Source organism: Lichenostomus cassidix, chromosome 6 (genome assembly GCF_008360975.1).
Source record: "Lichenostomus cassidix isolate B80296 chromosome 6, HeHo_3.0, whole genome shotgun sequence".
NCBI lineage: Eukaryota > Metazoa > Chordata > Aves > Passeriformes > Meliphagidae > Lichenostomus > Lichenostomus cassidix.
Window position 1 is genome coordinate 19,418,988 of NC_139487.1, and position 24,137 is coordinate 19,443,124.

At 38.9% G+C, this 24,137-nt stretch overlaps 1 protein-coding gene across 2 annotated transcripts; it reads left to right on the top strand.

Moving 5' to 3' along the window:
- The first annotated feature begins 315 nt into the window (after nucleotides 1-315).
- On the top strand, nucleotides 316-22,420 carry HELLS (helicase, lymphoid specific). 2 transcript variants are annotated; one of them, XM_085065455.1, is made up of 22 exons: nucleotides 316-382; nucleotides 501-622; nucleotides 4,455-4,577; nucleotides 5,882-5,941; nucleotides 6,357-6,393; nucleotides 6,486-6,550; nucleotides 7,055-7,096; nucleotides 7,828-8,052; nucleotides 9,548-9,730; nucleotides 9,983-10,126; nucleotides 10,690-10,886; nucleotides 11,564-11,660; nucleotides 12,597-12,758; nucleotides 13,288-13,430; nucleotides 14,571-14,709; nucleotides 16,131-16,214; nucleotides 16,301-16,420; nucleotides 16,759-16,875; nucleotides 17,533-17,692; nucleotides 19,957-20,047; nucleotides 20,234-20,310; nucleotides 21,902-22,420. In XM_085065455.1, exons 1-22 carry the CDS (start codon nucleotides 355-357, stop codon nucleotides 21,997-21,999), a joined length of 2,514 nt encoding a protein of 837 aa, XP_084921581.1. In that variant the 5' UTR covers nucleotides 316-354; the 3' UTR covers nucleotides 22,000-22,420. The 2 variants fall into 2 exon arrangements, with proteins under 2 accessions (XP_084921581.1, XP_084921582.1); XM_085065456.1 differs by lacking the exons at nucleotides 316-382; nucleotides 501-622 and adding an exon at nucleotides 1,731-1,752.
- The last annotated feature ends 1,717 nt before the right edge of the window (nucleotides 22,421-24,137 follow it).

Here is a 24,137-nt window from a genome sequence, read left to right on the forward strand (position 1 = left end):
GCAGACCGCCGGGATCCTCCTGTGACCCAATACCGCCCTGGCAGCCCGACCATGGCACACCAAGTGCCACATCCAGTTTTCCCATAAACCCCTGCAGGGACAGTGACTCCACAGCCCCCTGGGCAGCCCATTCCAACGGGAACAGCACTGCCAGCAGCTCCTCCGGCCGCGCCGGGCCCCGCCCGTGCCAGGAGCCTGCCAGGAACCAAGATGGCCCCGCGCGGGACCGGGGGCGGAGCGGGAGGTCTCGCGAGAACGGCGCCAGCTCTCGCGCGGCTTGGGCAGCGCGCGGATTTTGTTCTCGCGAGGCGGGCGGTGAGGCAGCGCGCGCGGGAGCGGGGCCGCCGTGGGGCAATGCCCGCCCGCAGCTCGGGCAGCGGCGGTGAGGGGCGGAGCGGGGCAGGGCACGGCCGGGGGCGACCGCGGGGCACGGCCGGGGGTGACCGTGGGTGACCGTGGGTGACCGTGGGTGACCGTGGGTGACCGTGCGCTCGTTGCAGAAGCGCTGGCAGCCGAGATGGGGGAGCAGGCAGAGGCGGCGGTGATCACGCCGGCCATGCTGAAGGAAGAGGAGCAGCTGGAGGCGGCGGGGCTGGAGCAGGAGCGGCAGATGCTGGAGAAGGTGAGAGGCGGCGAGTCCCTGCGGGCGGCTGCGGTCCCTGCGGGCGGCGGGGTTTGGCAGGGTGCCTGCGGGCCGAGCAGCTCCTTGGGTTTCAAAACAAACAAACGTGAGGGGCTGCTAAAGGCCGTGCTGTGGCTGTGGTGCATAAGCGCCTTTCGATCATCCACCTGGGCTTTCATTTTTCTTTTTGTTTCTGAAGGCTAACGGTGAGCTCTTGCACTTAGTAAGAAGCCTGCTGCATTTTATACACATTGAAATTTGCAGTGAGAAGTCTACCTCTTTGCTTTTGTCGTTGTGATCCTAAAAATGTAAGGTGTAATGCATTTAAAGTGAGCTGATTTCAGAAAGGATAGTAAGTTCGCATTCTTCTGAATTTGTGTCTAAAACATTAAAGACAAAACTTCTCAGGTTTTGTTTCTCTGTGTGTATATAACGCTTCTTTCCCTCTGTAGTTCAAAAAAACCTCACCAAACAGATGGCCTGAGTAGAGAGAGTTCTGCAGATCCTTTCCAGAAATAAGCCCGGTTATGTGTTTCTTTCAGTAGCAAGTATTGTTTATACAGAATTGATGAAGAAGTCTAGCTGAAAAAGTCCAGCTAAAAAGTATCAGGTTTATGCCAGTTACTGTCTTGGTCTGCACTCCTTCCCTGCACACAGTTTTGCAGGAGCTGCCTGGGACCTGGGATTGCTGCCAGGAGAAGTACATGTGATCATCCTGGCAGTCGATGTTTGGTTTGCCTATTTTACAGGAAATAAAGACTGCTTCGAGGAAGTGGTACCTCCCCACCGCAAATGACATGATCATTACTGTGTTTCATTTCCATCTTGCTGTGAATGTCTTCAAATGTTGATGTTAAGCATTGGTTGATACTAACCAGTCAGTTTTGGAGAGAGAACGTGAAAGTGTGATGCTTCTAGACTTGTGCTGATCCCTTATATAGCGTTCTGATAACAATCATTTGAATTGTGTTTCAGACATAAGGAAATAGAAGCTTGAAAGAACAGTTCTCTTAAATGCTCTTTGGGGAATTGTATTCTAAGGAATCATAGAATGGTTTGGGTTGGAAGGGACCTTAAAGATCTTTAGTTTAAGGAACTCATGCTATTACTCAATATAATTGAGAAATCAGGTGAGTGGGGTTTTCTCTGTATCTTAAAAACTGGAGCATTATTCTAAGGGCATGAAAAATAGCAGTCACTAAGGCCTGGAACTGATTTTGATTACTCTTTTTCCTTCCTCTAAGACAAGTTGAGATTTATAAAGCTATGTTTTGATGATGCATTATTTTGTGATACTGTAGTTAGAAAGGAATATCGATTCTCCCAGAAGTCTCATAATATTCTTTGTTGCAAACAGTAAGTGATGATACAGCCTGTCTGAACTTCGGGTATTCCTTGATCAGACTAGGAACTAAAAATTTGGAGATAATACTTTTGGACTATAAGGAGGAAAGCCTTGTAGAGTAAATGATTTCATTGCACAGGAAGTATTGAGAAAAGGACTTAGAATTTTAATTTCTTTCACAACAACCAGTTCTGTAACAATGCTGTAATATGGGGTTTTTGCATTATCCATTTTTTCAGAATGCACAGGACTTGCCTCTAGCAAGGATATCACTCCACAGTCCTGTATGTTTCTATCACCTTTTCCCTGTGCAATCTGGGGCCAGTCACACCAAGGGGATTTACTCCTGTAGTTACCACAGGCTTACTGGGGGGCAGCTTCTGCGTTTCTTATGCTTGTCACTTTGGCAAACGCCCTGCCAGGTGATTTGTACAGCAGTGCAGCAAAGGAGTCGATACGACAGGTTTTTGAGGGCTAATGGCGAAATACCACTGTGCAAATATCTGTGAATGGAGAGTGGTGGCAAAGAGTGGCAATTTTTTGACCTTTTCAGTCAAAAAGGGGAAAAAAACATTTTCAAAAGGCAGAGTGAGATATTAGAGAGTTCAGTGCTGTTCATCTTTGAGTTTTCTTTTTTCCACTTGAAATTTTTGCAGTTGGTCAAGGGAACAATACTTCAGTTTGACAAGAATGCTGTGTTCACTCCAAAAAGAGTGAACAATAGCAATTTGCTGAAAAAGTAGGTTATAATTATATTCTCTCTTGGCATTGCCATCAAGAGTTGATCTTTCTGAGCTCAGGTTCTTGTCATCTGAAGGTAAAAACCTGGACTGGGGAGAGCAGAAGCAAATAATGAGAATGCAATCTCATCCCCCAGAGAAATTGTGGAGATAGATCTCGTAAAAGAACAAGGTGATTGCTACCTGATGAGAATTACTTGTATAAAATCAAGTTTTGATTTCTGGGGGGACAGACATGCTCCACCTTTTCAGTCTCAGTTTGTCCCATGGTTCAGGAAATATCCCATTTCCCTGCCTGTTAGCATATTTAGTTTCAGAAGATTCTTTCTGTCTTAGCATGCCCTTCCCCCTCTTGTTTCTTCTGAAGGCAGTGACATAGATAAGCATCTTGAGAAGCTCTGCATCTTGTCTCTCTGGGATTTCTCTTGGAGATGCTAATTTAAATCTTTTCACTCTATAATTGCTTGAAAGGAGGTTGTAGGCAGGTGGGGGGGTCGTTCTCCTCTTCCAGGTAACAAGCAGACAAGAGGAAACATCCTCAAGTTGAGCCAGGAGAAGTTTAGATGGGACATTCTCAAAAAAATTTCTTCACTGAAGGGGTGATCAAGCATTGGAACAGTTTGCTTGGGGAAGTGGTGGAAGCAGCACTCAAAAAGCATGTAGACGTCACACTTAAGAGACACGGTTTAGTGGAAACTTGGTAGTGCTGGTTAATGATTGGACTCGATAATCTTAGGTCTTTTCCAAACTAAATGATTCTATGAATTGCTTGATATCTCAATTTTATAGGGAATGTTAGATAAATGCAGAAAGGTGAATGCTTTTTTGCTTTATGGGGGTGTCTTGATCTGAATTTTAAAGAGTAATTTGCAAACTTCTAAATGTAAAGCCCCGATTAAATCAGCAGAAGTTACTTTGAAAAGTGTGTGTGGATTTTGTAAGCAAAGTGAGGAGAAGTTACTGTTTTCATATTGGGAACTGGCTTGAACTCTGTAAACTGTGCTTGATAGTTTTGTAGCTGTCTGTGTATCTTGTTCTTAATGAGAAACTAACTAGGTGTAAATGCACCTGAAGGGATATAATGATACTTGGGAACCTGTGCTGAAATTTGCCAGGTCGTGTTTTTCCTCACAAATTTTGCAGGCAACAAATAAACTGAGATTTCATTCTGCTCTAAATCAGCAGAAGTTACTTTGAAAAGTGTGTGTGGATTTTGTAAGCAAAGTGAGGAGAAGTTACTGTTTTCATATTGGGAACTGGCTTGAACTCTGTAAACTGTGCTTGATAGTTTTGTAGCTGTCTGTGTATCTTGTTCTTAATGAGAAACTAACTAGGTGTAAATGCACCTGAAGGGATATAATGATACTTGGGAACCTGTGCTGAAATTTGCCAGGTCGTGTTTTTCCTCACAAATTTTGCAGGCAACAAATAAACTGAGATTTCATTCTGCTCTAAATCCATGATTTGGAGTTGAGGCATCTTTGAGTCCTTGAATGCCATGTGCTGTTATACAGGGTGTGTGTATGGCGCATATGCGGATGAACGCAACCCTCAGTTACTTTGATGTTATAGCACTGTATAGCTATACATGAATCCATATACTCAGAAATCCCAAATGTATGATGGCTGGGAAGAAAAGGGTCTGTGTATGAGACACAGTTGTGGTTATACTGAAGAACATTCCTTGTATTGAAAGGATTAACTCTGAAGTATCTGTAAATATTTGACATCTCTTTTTGTTGGCCAGGCTCGCACTTCATGGGACAGGGAATCAAGTGAAATGCGCTATAAGAGGCTTCAACATTTGCTTGAAAAAAGCAACATCTATTCCAAATTTTTGCTAACCAAAATGGAGCAGCAGCAGCTAGAGGTAGGTGTATTCTTGTCTGCAGTGGGGATTCTTAAGGTGCTGTCTGTTCAGGGAGTTTTTTACATCCAGCTGTTTGAAGTAAAAATGTTCTTGAGATTGCATTAGTAGCATTAAAATGTACTGGAACCTACTGTGCACAGGAATGAAGTGATGCTTTATACAGTACTCAGAATTTGTTCTGTAAGTTAAAAGGGGAATCAGACTGGGAAGAACATGAATTATAATTTAAAGTCAGAGTGTAAAGGAGGCACTGATGCCTTTACAATTCTTCTTTTGGCCTGAGTGCAAGCAAAACAAAATATTTCAAATAAGAACTAAAGTTTAAGGGAGCTAGAAAACCTGGAGGGTCGATAGAAGGTGCAAAGAACTGTCAAGGAGGAAGTTGGATAGCCTATTTGTGTTATTAACTGAAACCTGAGGATGAGATGTTCCTTCAAGGTGCTAACTTAGGCCTCCCTCAAACAAAACGATAAATTACAGTGATCTGAGGCCATGCTGTTCCCAATCAAGAGCTTCCATAAAACAGTGTTATATAGGTTTTTTTAATTGGGCTGCTGCATTAATGCCTAGCTTAATCTTGACTTTTTTAATTGTACCTTTATGGACAAGTAAGAGTTTATGCTTGAGAGAGAAGGAAAGGATTAAGGGCAACAACGTTCTCCAAAAAGGGATGCTGATAGACTGTAGTAACCTTTCCAAAATACTTCTCTAGTTGAACTGTCAGCTTGAATTCATGGTTATTGTATTGCTAGAATGTGTGTTTCAGTACTAAGTCTTGCTCCATCTGATAAATACCAAGGTCTCTTATCTCTTTCTTCAGGATCCTTTTGCTTCCACCAAGTAAAAATAGTAGATGGAATGAAAATTTTAAGTTCTTCAAGTCATGAAAGCAATTCTTTGTTAAAGGCACTCTAGGCTACTTACTTTGCTGTCTGTTTTGCAATGAACATGTAATATGTGTATAGAAGTTGGATAAGTGGGAAGCTTACTGCAATAGATGTGATCTTCAGGAGTTTGCAATTGGGAATGTTTATGTTTGAATCTTTCTAAACTACTATATTTAAGTGTTTAAACTATTTACTGACAAGCAATTCAGAGCAGTTGCACTTTCTTGTCCAAATTTTGCTTTATTGTTTTAAACTACATCCGAATAGACTTAGTGAGGTTGCAAAAACAAGGTCTGTAGAGTACATGGAACTCTGTATTAGCAACGTAATCTATGCCTATTGCTTCTGTAGTGGATAGTACTCTTGTGGGTGTTATGGAAAAGAAAGAACTGCATGTGTGGTTTTTATTTTGTTTAGGAACAGAGAAGGAAAGAGAAGTTAGAAAAAAAGAGAGAGATGATGTTAAAATCTGCCAAGGTAAGATTAAGTAGCTATTTTATGCAACTTTCTGAATAAAAGTCTGAGAAATTACAATGTTAGTTTTGATCAAGGTAGGTAAAATAAATGACTTTGGTTATCCAGTATTTGACTTGCAGGATCTATCTAATAAACCATATTTAATTTTAACTATGGTAAGACTGTCTGAAAGTGCTTAAAATTGCATACCATGACAGTCATCTTTAGGGGATTTTTCTGACTAATAATTATTAGAGAAAATGTCTTGAGGAGTTTTTTGTTTTAGCAATGATTGCTTATTCAGCTAAGATAGTGAATAAGTAACAACAAAAAATAAGCAGGTTTTTTTTTGCTGTGTTTTAGAAAACTGTTTAATAGTAGAAATGTTTCAAGAGATGCATAAGGTGATGAACCTCTTCCTATGTTTATTTTCTAGGGTCAAAACCCAGTTGATGGCAAAGAGGAGAAATCAGGTAATGTATTAGGCTTTGCCTTTCTTTAATACTGGTGGGTTTGATTTCTTTAATGTTTGATGCCTTGTACAAACTCAAATATTATCTTATAGGGGCAAAAAAGAAGAGAGGGAGAGACGATGGGACATACAACATATCAGAAATTATGTCTAAAGAGGTAGGCCTTAACTACAAATAGGTTGTCTGGATTTTTGTAGCACAACTTTTAATGGGCGAGCCGATTTCTGTGACATATATATTTTAGAGCAATCCATTCTGATACGTTGCTACCAGAGATTATCAGCCATCTGTCTGTGAGCCAGGACATTCTTCCAGCAAAGATCTATGTAACAAGCAATGTTGTCACAGTTGTAGAGGTTGGATACTCTTCTGTTTTTTCAAGTCTTTAGGGAGGCAAGCTGTGAAGAGTCTACATTGCCAGCTGAATCTTCAGCTACCCTTTGTAATTGAAATGTATTATCTGGTGTGTGGTCTTGTTTTAGAGTTACTTGTATGATTAATGATGTTACATGGAAAGTATATCCAAATTAAAGTGTAAATAAAAGTTCTAAAGTATATCCAGATTGAAAGATGAATGAAAAGATCACATGAAATACAAACTGCAGTAGCTTTTAAGGTTGACAAGCACATAAGCATGTTTTTTTTTTCCCTTTGTTGCCAGGAAATATTATCAGTGGCAAAAAAAAGTAAAATGGAAAATCAGGTATGTTGACACATATTATTGCCATTTAAGAACATTAAACCCAAAGGAACGGAGGGCTTTTTATACTTGGTAGTGTATATCTAAACTTTACCTGTAAATAAACATCTCTGCTAATTACTGAAGTCCTGAATTAAAGTTTAGAAAGGTGATATAAATGAATGCACTTAAATACTTACTTTAGAAATCCAAGGTGAAAACTTTAAATTTATTTTTTTAAAAACTGAGTTTGAAGGTATTTATAGAATGCTAGTAGTTTCAGAAATAAAGGAAATAAGAATTTATTAAAAAATATTTGTGTTGGTGCTTAAGACCTTAAGACAGTAATTTTTAAGCATTCAAGTGTGGAGATAACAGGTGAGGTCTCTTTTTTGCTTCTGCCGTAGTTCAAGAGCTACATGCACAGTGTGAATTACTTCCCAACGTTACAATCTGCTTACAGAAAGGAAATAGCTGCATTAAATGCCAGCTATTTTTGGGAGGTTTTAAATCTGCTTTCTTTTATGGGTACAAGATTATAAGCCAAAAGCTTCAGTAACTGTCACTGCCCTTGAATTCTAAAGGAGGAAAGAATCTAAAAGGTCTGCTCTTCAGTTGACAGTTAACTGAAAAGAAGTCTTTGTGTCAGAGACTGACTTACTTCACTGCACATTAAGGCTGCTGGAAAAAGTATGTCTCAGCAGGCTTTGGTGTGCGTTCCACTTGACATGTGTTCCTTGACCTTCCTTCTATAGGATGAAAGCTCTGCTGACAACCTGCATCTAGAAGACCTTCAGAAAAATGGAGACTCAAATAGTGTTATTAAAGACAGATTGTGTCAAGCTGTACGACACAGTGCCAAGCAATTTCTTGATCCAGTGCGAAAATTTAATGGACAACCAGTGCCTTTTCAGCAGCCAAAGATTTTTACTGGTGGTGTAATGAGGTGGTACCAAGTAGAAGGCATGGAGTGGCTAAGGGTATGGATGAAATTGAATTGGATCAGAATTGCTGCTGTTTGGGAAGAGGCGTAGAGGGGAAGACGTATTAGAAGTCTGGGATCATAGTCGGTACAAGGAAGGTGAAGAGGAGACAGAGTGTTTGTATGATCTCATGGTACAAGAATCTGGTGTTATGAAAAAGTTGTCAAACAGCAGATAAAATGTTTCAGTGTGGGAAGTATATTGGTGTTTCTAAACCTTTCTTTAGACTTTCTGGCTGGTGTGCTCCATCTCCTCTTTTTCCATCTATTTTCTTGTTCAATTCAACCTCTCCTTAAAAAGAGTTTGTGAAAGCAGAAGGACCATACATCCTTCTGTGGGACAGTCTTCTTATTTTTCTCTCTCAAGGGCTTTGGTACCTAGCCCATAGGTATTCGAAGATCTCTTACCTTTGCAGGCTTGACATAGATGAGTTTTTCATTCTCTGTATCTTAAGAGTCTTAGCTAGTAATATTAACACAGTGTGTTAAAAATGTTATGTCTTTAGCCTCTGAAATAAACTACAGGAATCTGTCATCAAAATTATCCACATATTTTATATATTATGAATATTATATATTATTAATTATATACATTTTTAACTTCTACATGTTTCTGCGTGCAAGCCAAATTAAAAAACTTACAAGAGTCAAAACTAATTTTAATTCTGCTACTGATCTCATATTTCTCTTAGACTTTTTCTTTCTGTTTTTCCTCCCTACAAGCATACATAGCCTGTTTCAACAGGCTTAGACTTATCCCTCAAGTGAGTGCATCTAAACTTGCTCACTCACTTCTGTTACTGGGAAGTGCCTAGTGAAAACAGGCCCTGGAGGGAAAACCAGCTTCCTTAGTTTGGCCTTCAGTTATAATAACCTTTTTATGCATCTTCATGAATAGTAGAGAGTGGCTGAAGAGCACTTCTGTGTCTTCCTTTCTATTCTTTTGTGAGAGGTTGCTCTGCCATCTGTCAGAGTAGGCAGTGTCTTCACGAAGAGCTTTGGCTGGAGCAGGTGGCTGTGTTGGCTGGGAAGTGCACCTTTTTCTTGTGGTGGTACAGCCATGCCTACAGAAGCTTCTTGAATAGATAAAACTGAAATGTCAGCACAGTAATTTGGTCTTTTAGAGAGCAGAGGAGCTAAGTGAATTTTTGGGCACTGCAATAAGTAAATCGTTGGATAATGTGAGCTGTACTTGATGTTCAGGTACCTTCTGATGCAGCATTAAGTTTCCTTTGATACTGTTCTGGTTTTTTGTACTCTAGTCAGGCACTTAGTTGGCTGATTTAGGCACTTAGGAATGCATATATGAGAATGTCTGGCATTTACAAGATGCTTGTATTTACTTTTGCAATAGAGAGAGTCATCATCATCTGTAATATAAAATAGGCCTAGTAGAGAGTTTCCACAAGTGCTACATTCCTAAAGATCTTTGTTTTTCTGAAGGTGTGTTGATTATTTTGCATTTACTGGTTTGTTTGTTTGTTTGTTTGCAGATGCTTTGGGAAAATGGTATTAATGGCATTTTAGCTGATGAAATGGGGCTGGGGAAGACGATCCAGTGTATTGCAACAATAGCACTGATGGTGGAGCGAGGAGTCCCTGGTCCATTTTTAGTATGTGGTCCTTTGTCTACTCTTCCAAATTGGATGTCTGAATTCAAGAGATTTACTCCAGAGGTAAAAGAAATTAAGACTTTTCCTTCCTTACATTTAAAAGCACAAATTGTTTAATTTCTATGCTAATTCTTTGCCTTGAAACTTTCTATAGAATATCATTTTATATATAGCTGTTTATGTGGTTACTACAAACTGTGCCATGACTTGCTGTGTATTTACAGCTTTTTTGTAAGAGATCTCATTATTTCTACTGTCTTTCTGTTAGGTTAAAATGGGCATAGTTGGCCTGACTTGTAACCTCTTTTTTTACAGATTCCACTAATGCTCTATCACGGAGCTCAGCAGGAGCGTCGTAAACTGGTTCGTAAAATTCACGGAAGACAAGGCTCACTCCATATCCATCCTGTGGTCATTACTTCCTTTGAAATAGCAATGCGAGACAGAAACGCCCTGCAGGTATCTAAATGCTCTGGAAAGTCTTAGGACTGTATTGTGCCTCATCACCAATTGCAGTGCTTTTGAACACAATAAAAAACCCCTATGCTGCCTGTACAATAAGTGTCATACTGTAGCACATATATTGGATTCACTTCTGTTTCCTTGGTAATAGTAGCTGTGGAATTTAATGCTTAAGTTCTTCAAATGGAACATTATCCAAAAAGCAGATAATTACAGCATACCTGCTCTTTTTGTTACCTTTCTGTAGGTGATGGTTAAGGATACTTGGAGTAAAAACTATACTCAGTGTATAAATATTGTAGTTAACATCAAAATGGTTGTTTCAGCAAGATGAGCTTCTTGAGAAGTTTTATTTTAACCACCTAAGCAGTCACCATGAAGTAAATGTATGGCATTAACTGTATGGGCTCAGCTCAACTTGTCTGGCAAAGTGAAAAACAGTAAACAGAACCTTTGCAACAGGCAGTATCAGACAGCCTTATTAGTGCTTCCTAATTAGTCTGACACATGTTCTGATGGAATAAAGCTAAAATTTACTGAAATACTCTTTCTTTTTGTAGAGCTGCTACTGGAAATACCTGATAGTAGATGAAGGTCACAGGATTAAAAATATGAACTGCCGCCTTATCAGAGAATTGAAACGATTTAATGCAGACAATAAGCTCCTGTTGACTGGTACTCCCCTGCAAAACAACTTGGCAGAGCTTTGGTCTTTGCTTAACTTCCTGTTGCCAGATGTGTTTGATGATTTGAAAAGGTAGGTTGCAATCTGATAGTGGAAACTATTTCTGTTTGAGTATTATTATGACTCTCTAATTATTAAACTTATCAGCATGTGAAGAGCTGTTTTATGGCATGGCTGTAATTCAGTATAATTATTTAGTGGTAAAGGCTTTGAAGTGTGTCTTGCCTCACACTTAGTTGTTTCAGAAAGAAAGGAATTAATTGTCATCTCCCTGGATAGTGGAGGCTCAGCTCTAAGCTAAGACATGAACATTTGCAGTGAGAGGTGTTTGTCTTATCATGAACACCTGGTGCTGCTTTGAGATTCTCTAAGGTGCCAAATAAAGCTGTGTGAGGCTGGCAGACACAGGAGCCACAGATCCTTTTCTGCAGCAGTAGGGGATCAGATGGAAGAGCATTGCCAAAACAGTCTTAAGACTAATTTTGGAAGAAGTTGTAACCTAGATTGACTATAATAGACGATAATGAATGTTCTAACTAATATAAGTATTTTTATTAATCACTTAAAACCTCAAGCATCTGAATTGACGGGTTTATTTCAGAAATTCCTCCTGTACACCTTCTATTCATGATGGATATTAGTGCTTTATTTTTTTAAAATCATAGGATAAGAGAAGAATAGAGACTAAAATAATGAAGAATAACAGCTATGAAGTAAGCTATTTTTTTTTTCTTGCTTTGTTTTTATAGCTTTGAATCCTGGTTTGACATTACCAGCATTACAGAAACTGCTGAAGATATTATTGCTAAAGAAAGGGAGCAAAACATCTTGCATATGCTGCATCAGGTTTTCATTTATCCTTCGTTTTGTATTTTTCATGGTTTAGTACTAACATTGGCCAGTAGTGTCATGAAGCATGTCAAAATCTCCTTTGTGATGCTGAATTCTGTGTCTGAGATTTTTATTGTGGCACTTCAGGACTTTCTTAGATTTGTGAGGTGTTTTTTTTCAATCTTTACAGCACTTACAAATGCTAAAGAAGCAATATTTCTCTTTGGTAATGACTCATTTTGATTCTTGGAACTAAATTGAGTTTAGTCAAACTTAATTGCAACTTCAGACTTCCATTCACCAAGAAATTGAATTGGTGTCTTTTGTTGAAAGATAACTTTGAGGGAACTTATGTAACTTTTAGGTGTTGGACAGAATACCTTTTGACAAACCAGTTATATAATATGCCTGTTTTCAAACTAACACTTGAAACTTTTTTTTTAAAGAGGGTGTATGGAAGTAAATGGTTTCAGACCTATCATTTTCCCATTGTAAGCTGCTGGTGATGGACCTAACTGTATATGTTATGTATAATTGTTGATGACAGTTTATTTCTTTTGGTTAAAGGTTTGGGGCTTATCCAGAAAAACTTGATTTAAGAAATATAACAAGCAAAATTAGCAGTTTTCTAATAAGATTAGTTTCAGTTATTGGAATTTATAAGAAAGATCTGTAATGTAGTTACTATTGCACCCCTACTAAGCACTTCAGAACTTTTAAAATGTCAGTGGATGTGTTGTTTCAATGCATGTTAGTACCAGCATATGCATGAAACTTTTGGAGTAGGCATCCATATTAAAAAACGAAATATATTTGCAAATTAACTCTCTTGCTTTAACTTGGAAAAATAGCATGGCATCAGTAGGCCTGCTTCTGTGTTGTCTTTTGTTTATTTTCAAGCTAGCTATGTTGACGGCTTTGAGTAATTGTAACATCTGCTCACCATTTCAGATTCTGACACCTTTCTTACTGAGAAGGCTGAAATCAGATGTTGCTCTTGAGGTTCCTCCTAAACGAGAAGTTGTAGTGTATGCACCGCTGGCAAAGAAGCAGGAGACTTTCTATACTGCCATTGTCAATCGCACCATTAGGAAGCTGCTTGGAAATAATGAGGTATCTACTGATAAGGATGTTAGAAATGTGCTTGCTATTAATAGTTTATATGCAAAACCACACTGGTGTTGTTTCATTACCATTGTAACTAAATCTGCTTTTTTGCTTAAAGTTTTAGTCTGATCCATTTGTTATCTGTTTCAGTGGCAGTTACTATGATAGGCCTGTGGGCACAGAGCTAAAACGATATACGTGTAAATATGTTTTTGAATACCTGTTCTTGATCAGCTTGATTAGCCTGGGGAGAAAGAGCACAGTTTCCATAGAGTCAACAGTTTCAGCTTAGAATTCATAAGGCATTAATGTAGCTTTTCAAAAATCAAAGAGAAACTTTCAAAATCTACAGTTACAGACCTTTACAACTTGGCTGCATGTTCTACATAGCCAAAATTTAAGCTGCTGAGTCTGAATAAGTGTTGCATGATGCACGTCACTGAGGCCTTTTTCAGTTTTGAGCATTCTTGGATCAGCACAGGCCTTTGATTCTGAGACTGGCTGCTGTTGATGGCAACGTTCTTACTTCCCACAGGAAGAAGTGGTTGAGTTGAGCCCTACAGGCCGACCAAAACGCCGGAGTCGGAAAGTGGTTGATTATTGTGAAGAACATAATGGTTCACCTGACGACTTGGAGAGATTAATCAGCAAAATGCAAGAGGAAGTAGAAAAAGAGAGGTGCCTGCCTTGAAAAATTCTTTTTTTTGTTGTTGTTGTACTGTCTATCTCCCCCTTAGTTTGCTTCCAGAGTTTTGTTTGCTGAAATTGATCAGAAAAAATGCCATTTAGTTAGTCACTGTTCTTGTTAGCTATATGGTTTGTTTCTTTGATTTTACCTAGTATTCACTGTGCCATGATTGCAATGATTAGGTTGTACCATCACTCACTGGCTCATCAGAGTTATAATTAATTCCAGGACACTGTTGTGGTTTAACCCCAGGCAGCAACCAAGCACTACACAGCTGCTTGCTCATGCCTCCACGAGTGGGACTGGGGAGAGAATCAGAAGGGTTAAAGCAGGAAAACCTGTGGTTTGAGATAAAGACAGTTTAACAGGAAAGACAAAAGTTGTGCATGCAAGCATAGCAAAACAAGGAATTAATTCCTATGGGCAGGCAGATGTTCAGCCATCTCCAGGACAGCAAGGCCCCATCATGGATAACAGTTGCTTGGGAAGACAAACAACATCACTCCAAATGTCCTCCACTTCTTCTTACTGTTGGTGGCTCTAAATTGGTTGAAAGTACCTTGGACACAAGGAAAATCTTCAGAGTTAAAATGTGTTTATTTTGCTAGATTTTTATTGTAGTCCATTGTAGCCTGTGGGAACAGACAAATATATGTTTGTGTTAGTTTTATGGTATGCAAGGATCCCTTATGCTGAAGTCAGTACTTACATGCAGACGAGCTAAATAGCTGTATTCTTTGTGAATCCTGCAATGTGGCCAAATTGGGATAGGCAGAGAGCTGATTCTGGAACATCTTACATATTGCTCCACATGAAATCTGACCCTGTGGTTTGAAGAGGGCTTACTTCTGTTCTCTTTTCTGCTGGGTGACTTGCACAAGATAAATTCTGCTTCTAATTACTACTGACTGCCCTTTTATATTTTAAATCAATAATGGCAAACTGTTGTGCCTTCATTGCCAAGCATGGCACTATCAGTTTTGTCTGGTAATAGCTTTATGAACTATAAGGGACTTTGAGGACATATGACTCCATTGCTTGATTTTGTTGTAGTTTTTTTTTTCTCTTAAATATTTGTAGCATAATAAGGTGACACTTTCAGTACTAAAAAGATGATGTATCTTTTCAAGGCCAGTGGTAGAAGTGAACATTCCCATGGATTCCGAGGTGAACCTTAAGCTGCAGAATATTATGATGTTATTGAGGAAGTGTTGTAATCACCCCTATCTTATTGAATATCCTTTGGATCCTGCTACGCAACAATTCAAGGTACATATTTTAAAAGCATTAGAGAAAATTCTTTCCTGCCATTATAAAGCAATAGACTGTGAGCTGATGGCAGCAAAGAATGACCTTTTCAATGTATCTGACATATACCTTCTATTGAATTCCAGCAGTATACAGAAGCATTATTTGAAGCTTCCTGCAGCAGCAGTTGCAGGGGCCTGTTGAGCTGCTGTGCCCATTCAGTCTTTGCACAGTGGTGCTGTGGTGTTCTTCATTATGGCAGTGCTCTTCCACTGATGAGGAGTTACTCATTCAAACAGTCACTGCCTTCCATTGACTCCATGTGCTTTAGGGGCTGCCTCAAGCTCTCCTCACAAGGGTTATTTTTCTAAACAAATGCTAGCCTTGGTGAACTGTTCATAAGGTAAATTGTACATACTGCAGGAGGTGCAGTGGTAACATTTAAGTGTGAGTTGTTGAAGAGTTGAACCAAGTACAACAGGGTGATCTGCTCAGAGAATACAGCATCCTTCCTCAAAAGGGAAAAAATCCAAATTATTATTCAAATTACAAAGACCAGCTCATAGTGTAATGTTCACAAAGCAGATGGAAATATAGGAAAGTATGAAATAATTTGGATTGAAAGAATCTTGAAGAACTGGAAGTTGCTTGCACATTCTAAATGTAGGTTTGTAGGCATGTGTAGTCATGTTTCCTGTTTGGTGAGTGACAACAGAGCCTGCTGTACTCTACAGTGAGCTGTTGAAGTTTATCAGTGTACAGTCAGTGCATAAGAAGCAGATTCCCTGTTTAGGGACATGAGGGCAAATTAGCTAGTAGAAAATGGAGACTCTTTGACAGCTGACATCACCCTCAGGAGTAAGTATTTGCTCAGGAAAATGTAGTCATAATTACCAAGGTGGCTGCAGTATGGTTCAGACCTTAGAAGTTTCTATATCCCTGCCCTTAGCCCATGGCAAGGATTAGATCTATCAAGCTCTCTTGAAGAGGGGTCTAAGGCAGCAGAATGAAAACTTGTTCCGTGAACTTTTACTTGGCTGATGTGTTGTAACTTGTTCAGTAGTGCCTCTTTGTGTCCAGTAGGTGGAAACCCTGTGCCTTAAGGACAAGCTGGGAAAGAAACAGCAGCACTATTCCATGAGGAAAAATTAACAACATGAGGGTTTTTCCTTCAGGAAATGGGATGAAAATGAATTAGTTTTTAAAAAAAAATTATTTGGGCATATGAAGTGGTGGGGTTCAGCCTAGTTTCATAATGGTTTAAGTGATTCAAAGTTGTTTGCTAAATGTAATATTACTTCCAACATTATGGCTTTTAGTCAAGAAAATGGTGCACACTTGTTTCAGTGAGATTTCAGATAGCTTTTGTTGATGATTCTGAGTTGGGGAAATCATTGATCCCTTTTCTTCCTAATATATGATCCCCTCTTCCCTGTTCCAAGGTTGATGAAGATCTAGTAAAGAATTCAGGCAAGTTTCTGCTGTTGGATCGAATGCTTCCAGAACTTAAAAAGAGAGGACATAAGGTAAAGCTGAAGATTTTGGAGGGGTGAGATACAGTCATCTCCTTATGAACAAAAAATGTCATTAAGCAATCTTTCTGGTTTTGTAGGTCTTGTTGTTCTCCCAAATGACTATGATGCTTGACATTTTGATGGATTACTGTTACCTGAGAGACTTCAAATTTAGTCGATTGGATGGCTCTATGTCCTATTCGGAGAGAGAAGAAAATGTAAGTAGCTGGACATGCCCTGAGAGCACATTAGCAAATTCTGCTTTTGCTGTGACACTGGGATATGATTTCGCACACCACTTTGCCTTTAATAGGCAAAATACCTCTATGTTGAAAACTGTCTTCTGCTTTAGTATCTGCAGCGCAGAAATATTGAAGCAGTAAAGCGTGCTGCTAATTATTACCTTGAGGTATGCCTAAAATGCAGTGCTTCTTAAAACCTCTGACAGGTGGTGTTGTATTTTATCTGCATTCATCTTTTTGATCAGGTCTCTCAAAACATTAGCTATGTTGTGTTTGGTCCATCTGCTTTTTTTAATAGATGAATTCTCTTCCAGATGCATCGATTTAATACTGACCCTGAAGTCTTCCTGTTCTTAGTGAGTACAAGAGCTGGAGGCTTGGGCATTAACTTAACTGCAGCAGACACAGTTATCATATATGACAGTGACTGGGTATGTTGACAGATTGTTAACCTAGTGATATGTGTCATAAAATGCTTTCTCTTGCTGCTTTTGATAATCATTTATGAACCCATTATGGTATAGACCATTTATATAACTTTATTGAGGTGTTACATGAAGGTTATACTGTGTGCAGACATTTTGTATGTGAAATAATACAGCTTCATTTAAAAAGTCCTGGGTTACTGAATACATTAGAGTTAGTTTCTGAGTTTGCCCCTTTATTTTAGTAGACAGTGCTGGTGTTTTCAGCTTCAGAAGAGCTAAAGCAGCTTTAGAAATGGCTGAAAACTTTTAAAATGCTTTTTCGTATCTTCCAACAAAAAAGCCCAGCACAAACCTACAACTAAAATTCTCATCTCAATTTGTCATGTTAAGTATGGCTGTCTATTGAAAACTGCAGCACATGGTGCAGAAGCAGTTCAAGCTGGTTGGGTTTCTCTGCCTGTGCAGCTATAGCAGCAGAACTTGTCATGGATAGGCTTAAGAGTGAAGAGAGGTAAAGTTCTCTTATATCATGTCTGGCTTGCCTTCTGCTTCTGCTCTGACTCTGTGCTCACCATTGAAAATGCTGTATGTGGTATGTCCTTTAAAAAAAGGGTAATGGCATAGCTAAATTGTTGCTAATTTATTTCTTTATCCACTCAGAACCCTCAGTCAGACTTGCAGGCCCAAGACAGGTGTCACAGAATTGGTCAGACAAAGCCAGTAGTTGTTTATCGTCTTGTGACAGCAAATACTGTTGACCAGAAGATTGTGGAGAGAGCTGCTGCCAAAAGGAAGCTGGAGAAGCTGATTATCCACAAAAGTTAGTGTCTTTCTCTTAAGGCTTCATGTCAACATGTGTTGCTTCTTTAACTCTCAAGCTGTAACAAATTTCAGCATCCTCTTTGCCTCTGTCTAGAGTGTTATAAGCACAGAAGACAAGTCCTGTTTGAAAAATTAGCCAGTGCTAAATAGAACAATAGTCCTTGGGTTTATGTACAGAACCATAGTGATTCTTGAGGTGTTGCTGATTATATAGCTTGTCATACTCAAAAGTCTTCAGCATGTGATTGGAGAGTCTCTTTTGGGGATAAACTCTCCTTGTACATATCCTATAGGAGTTCTGCTTTGCCGCAGTAGCTCCTTATATATATAGCAATTTACAAACATTAAGCTCACTTGAAAAATTGCAGTTCTTATAATTGGCTTCTGAACAATAACTAGTTTAATATAAAACTTTGAAGGAGGTTAAAAACTTCTCATAGTTCTCACATTCTCATACTGAGGGGGGGAAAAAGAATTTTCATGAGGACATAAAGGAGCAAAAAGGCCACACCTGTAAGTGTCTACTGCACAGTGCACTGCTTGTCAGGCCTAAACTGTAGATTGCCTCTGGTTCTGGATAATGTTAGCTAATCTTTAATATTATCCTAGCATTAGCCTTTTTCTTTGTAATCTTTTTGCCACTGCTGTCTTGGTGTGACTGCCAGGACTGCCTCTTTACAGGCATGTTAGTGACCAATCTACTTTTTTTTGGTTTGGTTTGGTTTGGTTTGGTTTGGTTTTTTTAATGATTTGATTATGGTCCAAACTGAAGTTAAAATCCAAGCATCATGGTGAGCAGACATGAACAAGATGAGCACAGAATGGGCTCTAATAGATGACTGCCATGTACTAAGGTAGCACTGGAGCCTGTGACTACTTGTGGAAAGAAGCCAAGTGTCAATGCCTTCAGTTTTGCAATGAGTTCAATATTTATTTTGGCATCTATTAGTGTATTGCATGTAAATCTTGCAGCTTAGGTAGGGGTGTTCCTTCAGGAACCTTTGGACTCATTGTGTAAATGTAAAGGTGATGTTATGATCCTGTTACTTTGAATATCTAAAAAGTGTTGGGACTTTGGAGAAGTAAATGAGGAAGGAATATCACAAAACTAATCATGTAGGGTATGTACAGTACAAGTACTGGAGTTTAAGAACTGGAATTCGTTAAAAACCTGGTTTTTTGGTTTGTTTTTTTTTTTTTTTTTTAGCCTTTGCACCAAGTTACTCTTTCCATCTTGTGCTTCTGTTACATTGAAGAAAGTTGCTTAGGAAACTGTATTTTAATTTGTGTCACTATTGCGGCAACTCCAGACCTGCACAGCACTAATTCAATACCATATAATTTGTGAAACTCTGAAAACTAAAAGGGAGGGACAGCATCACTAATAATGCATGAAAGGACCTGGAGCCTTTGTGTCACTGCTATAGATGTTAGTGGGGGAGAGAATCCAATAGCTCAAACTACTTGGGAACTTGAATCTGATTTGCACTTCACAAATAAACTCAGAGTTCTTGAGGGGAGATGGGAAAAGATGTAGGGAGGATTTCTGGAACCAAGATACAGAAAAGAAGAACAGTGTGATGAATGGAATCAGTGAAGACACATTAATAAAATGGGTACATATGTTGATAAAAACTGAGGAAACTTGGCATAGAACAGCAAGCCTTGCCTGTCTCCTTGAAATGTGCAAGACTGAGCTTGACTTTATCCATGCTCAGCTTTGGTTAGGTAATAATCTTGTATATTGTGTTTTATATTTGGACTGACATCCAGATTTGCTGTAAAGAGGTGCTAGCATAGTCTCAAGAAAGCAGCCTGTGTCGGGTATTACTTGGTCATGTCTGTCTCGGTTTGACTAAACTGAGGCTGTTCTCTCTGCAAATCACGTATCTTTCCCATACTTCTGTCTCTTGGTTAATACTACTTACTTTGTTTTAACCAGCTTTCAGTACAAAGGGAACAAACTTGAGCATCCACCATCTAACTTTATTTACAATGTTTTTACTGTAAGTAGAACTAATGCCTCCTCTGGTCTGTGTGCATGTGTGCATGTTGAATTGGTGTTTCAGTCAGTTCTTCTGCGTACTACATATATATCTACTTACATACACATTAAAGAAAGTAAAAAGCCTGCATGCAAACCTTCATGTACCTCTGAGTTTTATCTGAGGGCTAAAACAATGAAACATAGTGTTGTTTTGATATTCAAGAGCAAGTTGTTCCAGTCTCTGTGTGCTTTCTTAAAATTTATTCTTTCTACAGATCAGTTTAAAGGTGGCAAATCTGGTCTAGCACAGTCAAGCCTGGACCCTCAGGAATTAATAGAATTACTGAAATCCAGAGACTATGAGAGGTATGCAGATTTCATATTTTCTTGGACTATAAGTTTGTAACTTGTAACTTGCAAGCAACTGTCAAGAGGTCTCTTGTCTTATGAAGTGGTATGTGGATCGTCATAGTGGATAGAAGTCTTAGGGACTCTGCCATATTCTATGCAATACTGACATCCTTTTTTGAGAGATTATTTCTTCTTTAACAGGGAAGTTAAAGGATCTAAAGAAAAAGTAATCAGTGATAAAGATCTAGAGTTACTTTTGGATAGAAGTGATCTTATTGGTAAGTCAGAATTTTCATGTTTCCTTTATTCTGTTCAGCAGTAAATTCCTATTTTGTAAGAGTCTCTGTATGTAGAAAGCTGCCATAGCTTCACTTCCCTACAGCTGTGTTGTCCATCTGACAAAGGATGCTTTGGTCCCTTTGCTGACATTTTCAATTTGGTTTGCTGGAGAAGAAATAACAAAACTCAGACATAAGTATTCCAGAAAACCACATTCAGGCATAGTGTGCCTTGAGCATACTGAGAATGACAAGCATAGATTAGGTGGTGTTCTGCAAAGCAACTTTCAAGCAGAGTTGCTGTAATTGATCAAAACAGAAATTATTCTCAGGAAAGATTTATTCCAGCAAACTCGTTTAAAATGCTATTTTGATACTATTGTAATTCAAAATATAGTTTAACATTTTTTGGAGGAAAGAAATCAAGATTTTTCAGAGTTCCCATGGCTTGTCAGTGGATCAGCTGTTTAGCAAAAAACCCCAACGAAACCACAACTCTTTTCTGTGGTTGCCTGCAAATTCTAGTGCTTGATCAGGCCAAGATATTATTTAAAAAATCTTAACTTTCCTGAGAGAGGAAAAATTTTTGTGCAGTTTGTAGATTTAGAATGCTTTTGTATGATTAGTTGATTCAGTATGCCTTGTTACCCTCAGATCTTTCACAGAACAAGACTCCAACCATAGATATAGGAAAAAAACCCAGTCATGACAGAATTTAGAAGCAAAAACTTTAGCCTTAAATAAATGTGCTGTATGTAGTTAGTGTAAAACAAATTTGCCTTAGGAAACTTTTGCTATATTTTAGATAATTCAGGAAAAAATTAAGACACTGCTCTGTAAAACTGTGTATTTCAGTTAACCAACTGATAATATAGAAAATTATTCTCAGTACATGGATAATAAGGTCTATCTATATCTTTACAAGTTCAGACTGTGAAACAACATGATTTCTCTTTTCAAGCTGAAGAAGGTGCTGTTTATTTTGTGTTATGAGCATGCATCATATTTATTGTGGCTGCTTTTGTTTTCTTTGCTATACTAAACAAAATCAGTAAAGTTGTCAAAATGTAAATACAAAGATATTAGTGTAGCATTATGTACTGAATATTTACTCTAGCTAACTGCAGTTAATGCTTCAGAAAGTGAAATGCCAGTTCCCACCCTGGTAAGCCACAATTAATAAATTTCTCTAAATATAATACTTTTTTATTAGCTTAATATGCACTGGAAGGGCAACAAAGTGATTGCAAGTGCCAGGAAAACAAGTTGCACATCTTTGAATTTTTGAAACTTGTTACTTGTTACTCGTCAGAGCTGTAACTTTGTTTCTCCTGGTAACTTCTCTAAATAGGTTTTCTGGGTATTTTCCTCAGGAAAATGAGACTAGTTCAGGCAGCTTTAAGAACTGTTTGTCTTCATTCACATTTAGCCAGAGATGTTGGAATTTTTTTCTAAAAGCACACAACTGAAAAATATTTCCAAACGCAAACTTGTAGTAGCAAACTTTTGATGAAGGAGCAAAATAGTTTTGTCAACTTCCTGTTTTCTACTATACCTGTTATTGTTGACCTTTGATTTGTTTTAATCTTAGATCAAATGAAGACCTCTGAAAAAATGAAAAAGGAAAAAATGGGTGTCTTCAAAGTCCTAGAAGAGTCATCAGAGTCCAATGCAGAATGTGTGTTTTAATATGCAAATGATGCCTCTGTGTAGTCTTACAGATCTTCAGAGATGTCACTTACACTTAATGATCCTTGATGCTGACTTTCTTTAAGGCCTTGTGTTCCTCCAGTGAATTTTAACATATTCTAGAGCGTAATGCAGGTGATAGTTTGTTAGTAGGCTTTCATAAAGACTTGAGCATGTTTCACATTTGCAGCTAGTTCTTGTGCTCAGTGGTAAAAACTGGCAAATTTGTGTAAAAAAAATCTTCCTGTGGAAGTCCTAAAACACCTTTTTTGGTTGTTTTTTTTTTTTTTTAATATGGTGTCAATTATAGTTTTATTTGGAGGGGAGAGAATTTGCGCCTTCGTTAAAGCCATTTGTGTAGCTTCTGTTTTTAACTTCTGCAAATTATTTTGGTTAAATAAATATCTGGCTTGTTCTAAAAGTCTATGGATTTTGGCTTCCTAAAGAAGTGAAGCTGATTTTTTTTGTCCATTAATTCACACTTTCCTACTCATTTAGCACATTAGCCAGTGTCATACATTTAAAGAAAACCAAACTAACCGCCCCAAAAAGCAAACCTTACACAACAACAGAAAAACACCCACACACAAACCAAAGAAAAAACCCAGAAACAAAAAAAGCACTGAGCCTAAAGTAGCCTACACCTTTCTGGTGTAGACATTCTTTCTCTGTTGCCTGCTGGTCAGCCTGTGCAGCTGAGCTGCCCATCTGAAGCAGGTGGAGGGAGCTACGAAGCTGCTCCACAGTCTGGAGCAGAGGTCTTAGAAGTGACTGAGGCAGCTGAGGGTGTTTAGCCTGGAGAAGGGAGACCTCATCACTCTACAGCTACTTGAAAGGAGGTTGTAATGAGGTGTTGGTTGCTTCTCCCAAGCAACAAACAGTAGGACAGGAGGAAACAGCCTCAAGTTGCACTAGGAAAGGTTGAGATTGCATATTAGGAGATTTCTTCACCAAAAAAGTCAAACACTAGAACAGGCTGCCCAGGGCAGTGATGGAGTCACCATCCTGGAGGTATTTAAAAGATGTGGATGTGGCACTTGAGGACATGATTTAGTGGTGGATTCAGCAGTGCCATGGTCAGGGTTGGACTCAGTCTCAAGTCTTTCCCAGTGTAAATGATTTTATGATTTGAGGTTGAAAACCATTGCTGATAGCTAACTTCTATAGGTTAAATATACAGGTATTATCCTTTACCTCTTTATTACCCCACTGTGGGCTCCAGTGGTCCCTTCCCAGAAAGTACTGCTTGGCATTCACACACCCACAGAAACATTCTCCACTTTCACCCTTCCTTTAACTACCCTTATTGCCCATCTCTGGACACATTACAACACCTCAGTGTCCTCTTTGTAGCAAGGGGCCCAGAACTGGACACAGCAGTGGATGAATCAGTCAGCTTTTAAACTTTCAGCTCTGGTTTGGGAAAATGTCATTTAAGTGTCATTTAAAAGCTGCAGTCATGGAATTGCAGCTGGGGCTGTCACAGTTGCAGTTGTACTAGTTAACATGGCATAGATAACATGGAAAAAAATGCCCTCTACCTAATCAGACTTCAGAAATCAGTTTTCATTCACTTTATCATCATTATGACTGTCTGTAGAGAGTAATCTGTTGGCCTGATATAAAGGTATTTTATAGTAGCAAGAGATATTTATACTTTCCTCTGAGGGAACAGCTAAATTTATTAATGAGTAGGCTGGCTTTGACCTTTGCCTGGTGGAAAGCCCTGTTTTATTGGTAACTGTTGAAGACAAAAGTTTCTCATTTTTCTGTCCAGTTACTTATTAGCCTGAGTGATACAAAGTCCAGCGTGTGCTGTCTCCACGTTACATTCACACCCTATGCTAGTCTCCATCCATCCTTTAACTCTAGAAAGATCTACTGCAAGATTTAAGAATAAATTATTGTGCTGGTTTTGGCTGGGGTAGAATTAGTTTTCTTCACGGTGGCTGGTATGGGGCTGTGTTTTGGATTTGTGCTGAGTACAGGGTTCATAATAGAGATGTTTTTGTTATTGCTGAGCAGGGCTTACATAGAGCCAAGGCTTTTTCTGCTTTCCCTACTGCCACGCTGGTCAGGAGTCTGGGAGTGAGTGGATGTTGGGAGGGGAAACAGCCAGGACAGCTGACTCCAACTGA

Bases quoted from the DNA above. Each gene is read 5' to 3' on its own strand.
- HELLS (XM_085065455.1), top strand. From the start codon at position 355: ATGCCCGCCCGCAGCTCGGGCAGCGGCG. The intron at 623-4,454 runs GTGAGAGGCGGC...TTTGTTGGCCAG, and splicing joins AGCGGCAGATGCTGGAGAAG to GCTCGCACTTCATGGGACAG. The intron at 10,127-10,689 runs GTATCTAAATGC...TTCTTTTTGTAG, and splicing joins GAGACAGAAACGCCCTGCAG to AGCTGCTACTGGAAATACCT.